The 13,223-nt window shown below is 42.7% G+C and overlaps 1 protein-coding gene across 1 annotated transcript in view; it reads left to right on the top strand.

Moving 5' to 3' along the window:
- The first annotated feature begins 6,557 nt into the window (after positions 1-6,557).
- Positions 6,558-13,223, top strand: part of LOC124161453 — a 155,697-nt gene continuing 149,031 nt past the window's right edge. The window contains exon 1 of the mRNA XM_046537776.1: positions 6,558-6,636. Within this exon, the coding sequence (XP_046393732.1) occupies positions 6,558-6,636 (79 nt within the window). The remainder of the gene's footprint in view (positions 6,637-13,223) is intronic.

Here is a 13,223-nt window from a genome sequence, read left to right as displayed (position 1 = left end):
ATCAATGCCTATCGTTTTCTTTGATGAAGGAAACTACCCTATTCCAGTGAAATGGAATGTTCTTAAGGTATTGACTAAATTTTACATTCCTCAGTTGACAATTAACCTAAATAAAGTGAACATATTCAGAAAGCATCCATGAAGGTGCAATTACATTGGGCATATATTGTGTGCATAACAATATTTGAATTCATTCAATTGTATGCAAATAGGCAATTTGTTAACATTGTTAATCCATTTTGGTAATGATAATATGACATTGTTACACAAAAAGATTAGGAACATGTATTTTTCCGGCTACAGTTTAAATTTGGAACACGAGAATATGGGTTATATATTTATTACATAATGTTAACGATTATAAATAACTCGGACTAGGCAGGCCTTCGGACATCGTGAAAAATAGTCCATATTATGGCGTTAGATTAAGTCAGGAGTACACGTTGAGGTAATTAGTTAGGTAGGGATTTATCAATGGATGGGATAACAATGGATGAATGTGATTTTGTGAGGAGTGTGATAATGTTGGTAATTCTTGATCAGTATAAATTGTTTTTAATAATGTATGTATTAATTTTTTATAACCATTGGGGGGTTTTTTTATGAACATATATATAACCATAATTTTTTATAACCATAGGTTTTGGGGGCATAAACATCCCCCATATTTCTCCCCTGGATGTCACTACCTGCAACGCATCTGCTGAGAAGACCGCATGCCCTCCTGCACTCCAATTTTCAAATTATGTGATTACATTTCATTATGTCTTCCAGTAATCAATGAATTGTTATAATGCTGAAAGATTATTCCATCGTTAAGTAACTGAAAAGTTTGTAGTGAGTGTATCGTTGTCTGCAACTTCCAAAGTGATGATAAAAGAGTATCAGTGCAGGCAAACCACATCAATGGTGCAGGGAGGGGGAGTGGTTTGGGGGGGGGATAAACCCCCCACCCCACCAGAGCTCAGACAATTTTTGAAGTTTAATATATTTAATTATTTGGATTAATATTACTTATTAGAGTAAGTAATATTTATCCAAAAATATTAGTAATATATTCCTCAGAAGGCCATAAAACTCACCATTTTTAACCATTTATCTTAATTTTTTTCTGGCGGAGGGCCCTCACACCTCCCGCTTACCCTGGCAGGTATGCCATACCCCCTGACACCCCAGTATTAGTTGTGCCTGAAACCCCCCCTATCCTTAATTCCCTGCTGCGCCCCTGAACCACATATCACCCAAACTCATCATACCTCTCTGGCTATGTGGCTGACTGAGAACTCAGCAGTGATCTGCCAGGTCAGTTCAATCATGAAAATTAGAGCTTCATTTGCATAGCTAATTTGCATTGTGTTTTTTAAATATTAAACTGTTAGACAATAAGATGGTGGGGAAGGGGCTTTGGGATATCAGCCTCGAATATATATATTAGATGAAAATATTCCAGGTTGGGCACACACAGTACAAGAGAATTTAATAAAAATCTTTCCTAACTGAGAGGAAGGTGGTAGGTGCCCCTGAAAATTTGTGTATTATCATGTTTAAGTGTGTATTTTACTGTGTGCGCCCAACCTGGGACATTTTTGTGTTATACACATCATAGAGGAATTTCCTGAAGTATTTATACATGTAATGGTAAGCAGGGAAGGATCCAGGATTTCTTTCTGGGGGGGGGGGGGGGGAGTACAAGCGCGACCGTATCCAGGATTTTGTTCTAGGGGGCACAAGGATACTTCGTAATACAAAGCGAAGGCAATGTTAATGGGACCGTATTAAAAACATTACATATTCATTTTTAGGGTCTGGGGTGGCACGAGCCCCCGTGCCCCCCTCTAGATCCACCTATGATGGTAAGTAATTAGTTATAAATATATATTGTCACTTCTTAGTAGGGTAAGGTAGCTCCCCAAAAAAAACCAGATGCAGTAAGATCCAGTATTATATGTATATATTTGAGTGCAGCAAGAGCAATCTCACATGGTTATTATGTGTAATACATCGCCGCTCTCGCCGGCGATCCCGAGACAATTCCACCAGCGGCTCCCGTGCGAAATCCCGGCCCCTCTTCCAGCGACGGGCTATGCTGGTATCACGCGAGGTTTGCGGAGAAGGCGCATCGCTTGGCGAGGCGAGTCCCCATGTAACTTCGCGGAAAACAGGCAGGGCAGTTGGTAAACGCGGCAACCGCCTACCGCCCTGCTGTCAACCGCCTTTTCATCACTGACGCCACCTCTAAACTGCAGTAACTCATCGACACTGGATCGGACTTGAGCGTTTTTCCTCGAACCCTACTCAAAGGTCCCCGCCCAAAATCCTCGTACCAGTTATTTGCTACGAATGACACGGTCATTGCCACCTACGGCTGGCTTGAGCAGCATTTAAATCTTGGCCTTCGCCGGGATTTCGTGTGGAGATTCGTTGTGGCGGATGTGTCGAAACCGATCATCGGAGCCGATTTCTTGAGGTATTACGGCCTCCTGGTGGACATCCGTAATCAACGGCTCATCGACAGTTAGACTTCAGTGAAGGTAAGCGGCGGCATAGTGCGAAACCCTCTCCCCCACGTAAAGGCCGTATGCGGTGGAAACAAGTATCATAATATCTTGGCGGAGTTCCCTAATGTGATTCATCCTGGAGGTGCACCCAGGCAGGCATCCCATTCCACTGAGCACCACATACGGACCACACCTGGACCACCGATCTCTTGTAAGGCGAGGCGTTTGTCAGCCGACGAACTCCGTTTGGAAAAACGGGAATTCGAGGCCATGAATCGAGACGGAGTGGCACGCCCCTCGGAGAGTATGTTGGACATCACCCCTCAATTATCCCCTCAATTTTATTAATCCTCACACTATTCTATAAGTAACATCAATTCAGTTCAGTAAAATAGATTTAACTTAAAAATTTCTGTGAGCTCTGGGGGGCTTTTATCCCCCAAAACCCCCCTTGCTGCGCCACTGCTTTCCGCTGCTTCATTATTATATTGCATCCGTATTTTATTTCCGTTGTAGTATTATTATTTATTTAGATCTGTGGATCGTGTATGATGGACCTTTAATTATGTCTGGAAACTTAAGTATTTTTATAATATAATTAATTACATATTTATTATATTATAATCAATTATAATATAATAATCAACTATAATATAATTAATATAAACTTATGCTGTCAGCCATATACTTGTTCATTCCTTTTTTCCGAACCATACCTCATGCGAGTGGCTATGCCTTATCATAAAAATCTGGGAGCCAGGGGCGGCTCAGGTGATGAGGGCCGGCTCAGGTGATGAGGGGCGCTCAATGGAGAGGTGCCTATGTTCCTTGAAACTTTGGGTAAATCCGGCCCTGAGCTAGGCTATGTGGAAAGTGATTCATAACGAGGTTGGTCACATGATCTTTCCATTCTATTTTTTCACCGCTTTTGTTGTATTTTAAAGACTACAGTTTCGCTAGCGTTACAGTCTGCGTCTTCAGGTCGAAGGTAAAATTTTTGGAAAATTTTTCCGCCTTTTATAGGCATAAAATTTCCCGCCTTATATAGGGGGCGGCGGCTGCTGATCCGCTGCTGCTCTCTCATTGGCCGGTTGTCCATCTCTCATTGTTGGTGGTCGGAGAATCCTCTTCCATGCTGTATGCAAGCTGTAGCCTTGATCTCTGTTGAAATTTGCGGGCGTTTTCGCTATCTCAATAGCTTCTCTGATCAAGCGAGGGAAGTATTTATTCTCTTTAGCTATTGTCATGGCGTCTTCAAAGAGGATGCTATGCCCAGGTTCACTCCAAGCATGCTCAGATATGGCTGAGAGTTGGTGCTGCTTGTTTTTCGTAGCCCTCCGATGTTCCTGCAATCGGACTTTCATTGATCTGCAGATCTCGCCAATGTAATATTTACCACATGAACAAGGCACTCGATATATTCCCTCATAAAGGTCCATTGGGAGTTTGTCCTTCGCTCCGGATAGCATGTCTGATATCTTTGTCACGCAATTGAAACGTGTTATTACGTTGTGTTTTCTGAGCATTCTGGCAATCTTTTCTGATGTGCCCGCCACAAAGGGAATTGTCAGATTCAAAATGAAGGGATGAGGTTGGTCACATTCAAAATAATTCAACCTTTCCACCTAGTACTTATCAGGTGCGTGATAATTTTGTGGATTCCATATAGAAAATGGAGTCTGTTGTAATCATATATCCCTGATATGATTAAAATTTTCATTAAAAGCGTACCCCGTCATGACGTAAGATTTATAATGGAACCCTTTACTCCATTGTTTAACGGAAGAATAGCAAGGGGAGTTTCCTTATCATCTGCAATACTCTAAAACTTATAAAAAAGAGATGAAGACATCCTTATCAACAATAGACCCTTTACCAACAATAGGAAAAATATTTCAAACTCTGATATTGGATCAAATCTTTGAGTTTTTTTAAGCCAATCACTTGTTTGGAAGCTCCCAATTGGGTTATGGTGAGGGAGAATCTAAAACACTGCCTGTATAAAATACTGTAAATTATATTTCTGATGCTTAAGGATAGGAATTCAGCCGCATTGACTCTTTACGACCTCAGAAAAGCATTTTACAGCGTCAAGCAGCCTGCCTTGCTCAGAAAGCTAGATCGTAATGGGTTTAAAGAAGCAGAATCAAATTCAATTCGCTCATATATTTTGCCCGATTACTTATGGCAGTAAAAGGTTAGGTGGCGTTTCTTCTAGGTTCTTACGAATTGCGAGTCTTTATTGAAAATCAGTGCAATTGATCATGCAGAAAGTGGAAACATCAAACCTTTGGTATAGGGTGGTTTCCTTTTATTTTTTTATTGCCTAAATCGAAAAATTATAACTCCTGGAGTACGTATTACACGCTTTTAGATTTTTAAATGACAATATCTATTTTTCGCGATTAAATAAAATGTGAAAAATTTCAAGCGCGCGAAAACGCGACGGCTAAGTATGAAGGCCGGGAAAAGCCCTTGTGACGTCATTCTGGTTCCCGCTGCCGCAAGGTGAGGTGACCTTGGGGCGAGGACAGGTGTGCCGCTAGGCGCACGCTGCTGATGCAGGCTGCTAGCAGGTAGCGCTTGGCTAAAATAAGGATTATTAATACCTTATCAAACGAAGAAAACTTTCCGACCATAGGATTTTTAATAGGTGATTATTAAGACATGTTCCCATGAGCTCTGTGCCTCATGCATGCATTGGTAATCTCAGACGATGTAAAACTCCTACCTACTCGTATAGAAACTAGGTGCCTGTGACGTCACGTGGAGTGGCATCGCATGGGCGCCAATCTGGCCTTTTTCAAATAAGGATAAAATTGACCATTGCTGAACTGGGATTTCTAAAACCAAATAATTTGTATATTATGAATACTCTAATGGTGGGTTAAGAATCACAGTCAATGTTTTTCGTTTTCTTTGATGAAGGAAACTACCCTATTGTAGCCATGAACCTTGCTGGTTCATATTTTCCACACTGTTCTGTAAAGAACGAAAAGTACTCGCATAATCAGAATTCTAGTTATTGTGACTAGAATTCTTTTTATTGTTCGATCTCTATGAGCACAGCCTCATTGAAAATACAACAATAAGGAAAGTAAAACTTTTCCCTCGAGGATAAGCGGCGCTTTCGATTCATTGGGAATCATTTTTGGTCCACAGCTATGCCTCCCCAATAACCTCTGATCATTCTCCAGCCTCGCAAGCCCTCCCGGCTTCCCAGCCTTCCACTTCTCTTCCGGCCTCCCAGGCCCTGCCTCTCGACCTGGCGTTTAAGCAGCTTCTCCCCGCCCCTGCGCCGGGAATGCTGTCCACCCCAGCGGATCAAGAGGTACTTGAGATCATAACTCTTTTTCCAACAATAGGGATTCTCCCAAGCTCACTCGCAGAGACGGCCATGAGATTCACCTGCTCCAGACTCTGGGCTCGGAATGGCCTCATCTCTCTGCTTCTATCCGGAATGTGGTGTACGATCGTGGCCGCATCCTCGCTATCGCTGCCACACATGGTTGGCAGACCGCCAGTCAGGTTAGAGCCCCAAACGAGCTCCTGCGGCTCCCGGTCTCCGGGGCCGCAGGTCATCAGGGAGATTGTCCGGGAACGGGCGCCGCCGCCAGCCGCTCGCCCGAGCTCCCGCTACCAGCCCACCAGCTACCGGGGCCGCAGACCCGCCGCAGCCCGCGGTCCCATTCATCGCCGGCGCAACAACAATTAGTTCATGGTTAAATAAAAACACAGTACTATTCCACAACCTTATATTTTTTGCAGTCTACTAGTTTCAACGTTTACAACGTCATTATCAAGACTACAATTAGTTCTACACCGCCCGTGCTCCACCTGCCGGGGCCGCCGTCTCCGGGCCCTCCGGAATCACTGGAGGCTGATGCAGAGGACGACATCCTCATCGGGGAGCTTCTGCGATGGCTCCGAGAGACTGGGCGCTTGTCCCGGTCACGGCCAATGTCCAACTCAACCGGGTCCCTTACTTTACCCTGCATATATATACCCAAGCCAGCCAAGATGGCCGGCCTAGGCATATTTAGAGGCGTAAAGTCCGGGATGGACGGTCGGCGAGATTGGCTGCAGACGGGACAAACCTCCAGGACGCATTGCTTGTCGGATCCTTTATTATACGAAGGTACATGTCACAATAAACATCACCATGGAACAATAATCCGCTTCCCTTGCGGAGACAAGCGAGCACAGCTTGATTGTCAATACAAACAATTAATTCAATAAAATCTGGGAGAACTGGAAACAACAAGAGCACGCCGCGTAGGGCTGCTTCACCCGCCGCATGGTAGATGGGGAGCTGATGAGAAAATTCAATGACTCGTTCAAAACTTAATACGGGGCAGACGACGGCTCCTTGGAACGGAGTCGCGTCAGTGTAGGCCACATATTTTACAGAGAAGGGAGAACATCGTCACACTTTCTTAAACACATCCTCGTCCCAGCACCGCTGCAAACATTCGGTACGTCGGGAGTAGCACTGGTTGATAAGAAAATAAGGAAGATGATGGATGTAACAAATCCAGGCTACAAACCCTGCGAGTTTAGGGATGTCGGCAGACCGAAGTCTGGGGAGAATGTTCGCTGCCAAGTGGAGGCGAGAGAGTGCCGACGGAGTCAGCTTAAGAGTTGACGACGCAGTGTCGATATTCACGCCTAGATACACTAGACGTTGCGTGGGAGTTCAAATGCACTTTCTTAGGTTAAGAGATATAGCTAGGGTCACAGTGAGAAATTGGACGATATCAAGCACAAGAACACGAGCACAATTAAAATCAGAAATGAACACTAACAACCAATCATCCAAATATGGACTCATACACACACGGAAACGAGAATAGATCTCGCGAGAGACTGAGCGCGCCCACCGCTGCATAATAGCGGGTACCAGGCAATGGCCCACAGGCAACCGCTGAAAGGAATAATATTGACCACCGGAGTAAACACCATAGAATTTTATGTGGTTATCAGAGATAGGGAGCTGGTGAAAGGCGTCTCTGAGGTCCAATTTGCACAGGTAGGCTCCCTCCGGAATCGAGCTCACTGACATGGCAGCATCCTTCATCCTAAACTTTTGCTTTCGATAGTGGGGAGTCCACGGGGAGAGATCGTGGATGGGACGATGGCCTCCAGAGGCCTTAGGAATGAGAAACGTGCGGAAGGCACACACGGGCTTTCTACGACACAAAACACCTTGCATCACTACCCAGACGGCACAGGAATTTTACGTATCTGAATACGAGGGTGGACCATCAAGATACAGGAAATCGCGCTTAAGAAGTTGCTAAAAAGTATTGTTTCTTTATTTCCTTCAATGACGAAAAAATATACAAGAGGACTGGCAAATTCATATGCATCGATAAAATTGTATCTCATCGATAAAACTGTATTCGGTTTGGGACTATTTTCTTTCGCGGGTAATGCCATTACTCCTAGGAAGAAGGCCCGATCAAAGCCTGCACAAGCTTCGGAGGTCGCGATGTTTACGTGACGTCTCAACACATTTAAGGGATTATTGTGGTTAAGTTGGTGAATAATAGAGTGTCTGGTAATGGTGAAGTTTCCCTTATTTTTTAATTTCATTCACTGGGCTTCAGAAACGTGTTTGTGAGGTATTTTTGGTTAAAAATGCCTTTCGTGCATGACAGTTTCTATAGGTTGCTGTGGTATTGTCGGGGTGTAAAGGAAACTCCGGGACATGGTTCAAGTTTTAGCTTTCCAAAATATCGTGAGTTGAAGAAGAAGTGCATTCGGGTGATAAGAAGAAAACATTTCAGCCCTACGAAAAACGGTACGAAATATGTACTCTTTCTCGCTGTAATTATTTGGATGTAATTTTAAGTTAGTGGCTTCGGGATGTTGATGCATAACTTCAGTACTGAAAATGGTGATTCAAAATTTTGTTGCAGCAGTTCATTTGAAAATTCTTGCATTTTAGTTGTCTTTTTTGTATTAATTCATTCGGTAAACGTGTGGTTAAGGGAGAAAATAGGAATAAGCAGCCAAGTTTATAGAATCGAATATTGTTTCATAGCTTGCCCAATGGTTTGTTATACGTCGGCTTTCATAATTTCAAATTATCTTATAATATAGTTTAAAATAATAAAATATACAGTTATACAATTATTTACTCTATTTACGAGCCTATAGTAATTTGATTTCTCATGCAGATATACCAAAAATTGGAAATGATGTTGTTGGAATGTATTTTAGGTTGGCAATAACCTCAGTGGGATAATTTTGTATAAGTAGGGTTGGTAGCACTATTCTAGTGTTTGTTTTGTTTTACGATGTTTACATGTTACATCAGTGCGTGTTTTCTAACAAAGAAAGTACTTATAAAGAACAACTCACTATAGTGAGTTGTTCTTTATAAGTGTTCCCTACCTTTATACAATAACTGTGACGATTAACAATAATACGACATGTGACCTAGTAAGTTACATGGTATTTTTATTAATTATTAGTTTCAGATGTGAGAGCTTCACATCACACCTTGTGATGTCAGAAAATAATCTATGGTCTTAGACGAGAAGACGGGGAGAAAATTCTTGTTGAATTGAAGGCGCCCAGATTGGAGGAAGGTGCCATTGCTTCGCTGTAACCTGTCGTCAAGAAGAAAGACGTCGTGGCAGTACTGACATATAGATCTAAAGTGGATGTGGATTTGTTTTGTGCAAATGGATGCTGTGATAGTGAACGTTTATCGGAGGAGGCATTGAAGATAGTTATTATGTATCGGCCGGTCCTCTTTTAAATAATTTTCATTTCGAAGAGAATAAGAGTAGGTAATTGTTTCGCCAAATTAATGTGGGTTAGAAGAGAAAATCGGAAATATTATTGCCATTGACTAAAGAAAATAAATAATATCTGTAATGCATTTCTGTGGTTTTTTTCTTTCCTGCCTCGTAAAAGGGCCAAGGGTATATAAGGGCCATGGTAGGTAGTTATCGATTGTGCTGCGTTCGATACATTTTTCGATCGTGCCAGTTACGATATATCTAATTTTCGACTTAAATGTAAGATTTCACTTTTTCCCGGCGTATGATGGCGGTGAAAAATGAATCAAAGAGCATAAGCGTCATCTCCGGCTGTGCCAACCATCGAAATCGGCGGTTGCGGAGCACGCCATCAATCTCGACCACGCGATTCGCTGGGAAAACACCAAAATGCTCTGCCACTCCAGCGGCTACTGGGATCGTCTCACCAAGGAGGCAATTGAAATACGACTCTCCAAGAAAAATTTCAACAGAGACGAGGGTTTCAACTTAAGTAAGGCATGGAACCCGATTTTGAAAGTGGCGGGAAAAGCGCACTCTTTCTCCGCCAATCAGAACGACCCAACATAACGACCGAGGATATATAAACCTGGCACTTTCCTACTGGCATCATCGGCCCTGATGACGATAGAAAAGGATTCTATCGAAACGTCGGCAGCGATGGAGATGGAGCTCACCCGGATGGAAACCCGAGAAGAATTCACCGTTTCGACTTAAATGATTGAGATTAGCCTAAGCGCTGTGTTCCTGCGCGCTTCGTATCCAATCGTACGTGCTTAGTAGCGGACATTCACATGCTGCGTACGCGATTCGTCGACAGGCCGTGAACGGAAATTATCCGTGACGAAAAGCGACGGAGCGGCATAGTATCCCCGTAGTCAATGGGTACTATGCACATACGAATTAGATACGGAGGTTTCTGTGCCGTCTGGGTAGGCTCTCGAGAACTGGAGAGAGGTCAGGATCAGCACCCGAATCGTGGAACACATACGGCGCGGCATCTGGTTTAGGGAAATTGGCCCCCAGCAAGGCTAACTCAGTGACTGAGGGGTCGTCGTATGGAAAAGGTAATGCTTATGCGCGAATAGCGTAGTTTCCTATTATTTTTTATATTTCCTAAATCGAAGGACTCCTGGAGTACGTATTTCACGCTTTTAGAATTTTAAATGACGATATCTATTTTTCGCGATTTAATGAAAAGTGAAAATTTTCAAGCGCGCGAAAACGCGACGGCCATGTATGAATGCTAGGAAAACCCCGTGTGACGTCGTTCTGGTTCTCGCTGCCGCAAGTGAGGTGACCTTGGGGGCGAGGCTTTGAGCGCTGATACGACGCACGCTGCTAGCAGGTAGCGCTTGGCATAAATAAGGGTTATTATTACCCTATCAAACGAAGGAAACTTTCCGAACTTTAATGGGTGATTTTAATGGTAATTTTAATGGGTGATTATTAAGAGATGTTTCACTGAGCTCTGTGACACATGCATGCATTGGTAAACTCAGGCGACGTAAAACTCCTGACTACTCGTATAGAATCTAGGTCCCTGTGACGTCACGTGGAGTGGAATCGCACGGGCGCCAATCTGGCCTTTTTCAAATGAGGATAAAATTGAATTGAAAATTTACCATTAACATTCGTATAAACTGGGATTTCTAAAACCAAATAATTTGTTTGTTATGAATACACTAATGGTGGGTAACGAATCGCAATCAATGCCTTTCGTTTTCTTTGATGAAGGAAACTACCCTATTGCGTGCATTTTTTAGTTCGTTGTGTAGGCGTCTCTAGCGGCTCCCAACCCAATTCGTTTAGCATCTGTGTAACGCTTTCTGTGCGCCCGTGGGAGTTTTTGACGAATCGCGAATCTAGATAGTTCGGAGGGAATGAGGCCTTCATGAGGAAGGACTCCACGGAAACCTCTACTGCCTATTTTAAATATATCTCTGAAATAGAATAATCCAAAAACGTTAGCAAAGTGATCTCCTGAGCTATTTTTCTGGATTTTCTGCGGGCGCTTTGCTTCTGTTTATTTGGCGTATGCATATTCTACGTGTTGATATTTCAAACCCCAGCTCATCTGCCACTCAAGGGACTTTTCGGGTAGACTGCTGAATTCAAGCTCGGCTTCGCGTCAAATATCAGCAGCATTTAAAGAATTTCGAAAGTTTAGAGTTGACCATCATTGCTATTTTTCTTTCCTTAAGTGTGTAGAAGTTGGTTTTATTGATACAGTTGTAATTACATATATTGTATGTATATTTTGCGAGTCCCTGAGCACATCATGACTTAGAAGGAAATCACCAAAAATAATTGAATTATTGATCGGACCCATTAATATTTGACAGTTGGAGGAAGGGAGTGAGTTTGTGACGCAGTTAAGGGATTATGTCAAAAGAAGGGGAATGATTAACATACTCATTTTCATTTAATAATTCAACTTAATTCCTTTTCTTTCTCACTATTGCCCAACGTTCGCCTGCATTAAAATTTTGTCTTTATCCTTGAAAACGACTAACTTTTTACATCAAAATTGGAGACGTATTTTTCTTCTACTATCTAAGTGTTTGGCGAAGTAAGACTTGGGGTCACGGTTCGCTAAGCACCTTTTGTGTTCGGACAAACTAGTATCAAAATTCCTCCCAGTTTGGCCGATATACGATACACTCTCCCATATGATCCACATTTCTGTTAGTAAATACCCGATGGGATCGAGCGAACCCTTGGCGTAAAAAAGAATTCTTTCTAAAAAAAAGTGTTATTTTAAAAGCCCATTCATTGAATTTTTCACCCCCTAGGAGTAAGCCAAATACTCTATTTTTCATCGAAGGATGTCTACCACGAAAGACAACTTTTTGACACGTGCCCCCCACCCCCAGACCCTTAAAAATATGCAAGATTTTAAAAACTGTTCCGTTATCATTGCGTTCGTTTTGTATTACGGAGTATCTTTGTGCCCCCCGGAAAGAAATCCTGGATACGGCCAGGCTTTTGCCCCCCCCCCCCAGAAAGATATCCTAGATCTGCCCCTGACGAGAAGTTCTCCCCTATTCTTGACCAAGTCCCAGGCACCAAGCCAAGAAGAGTATAATTTGTACACCAACAGAAAGCTTTTTCAATATTTCCAAAAATGTTGTGAGCGACCAATTGCATACAAAATTTAGTTAGACAAATATCGTTGTCTAGAAAAAGTTTTTTTTGGGAATGCACATTGCAACAATTTTGCCAAAATCTTGCCATAAAGTTCAACCATTGCTTGAAGTGGATGGTTGACTTGTATTGTATTCAGCAAGCCTTCCTTCCTCCCCCGAAATTTATCTCTGGCCAAGTGCATGTCCAAGTCGGTCATAAGAAAAACCGCAGGTCACCGCGCTGATCCAGAACCATGGCACTCTTCAAGGTTCGGTGATACCCCAAGGTCATGATCCCGAAATATCCCGAAGAAATTTCTAATGATATCATGCGCTCTCATGATATAAACGTTGCTATCTTACATGACGCCAACGAGTTCTGAGAAAGCTTCAGGAAAACGGATGCCTAAACGGTGGGTGATTTTTTGCCGATTGAGTCTCGAGAAATTTCTGCGCCCATTTCGGGTCAACAACACGGCACCCCCCCACCCCTTAGAAGCAAAAATCGCAATAATTTTTAAGCAAAATCAGTACTGAATTGAAACGAAAGTATTCAACAAATTTTCTTTAAACCCACGAAAAATGATATATATTAGTATACGTTATGTAATTAAAATAAAACTATTTTTCAAGGAAATAATCTCATAAATCCCATGGCTTGGCCCCCACTAGACCATGGCTTGACCCCCCCCCACCCCTCCTCCCTAATTGTGATCCTAAATACGCCCCTTTGAACTTAAATCACTTGAAAATAATGACATGGACGGAAAGGCTCTCCTCATCATCGGTTAATAATCGTACGGTTC

The sequence above is a fragment of the Ischnura elegans genome, chromosome 6 (genome assembly GCF_921293095.1).
Source record: "Ischnura elegans chromosome 6, ioIscEleg1.1, whole genome shotgun sequence".
In the NCBI taxonomy this organism is placed as follows: Eukaryota; Metazoa; Arthropoda; class Insecta; order Odonata; family Coenagrionidae; genus Ischnura; species Ischnura elegans.
This window is presented reverse-complemented; position numbering and strand designations above follow the sequence as displayed.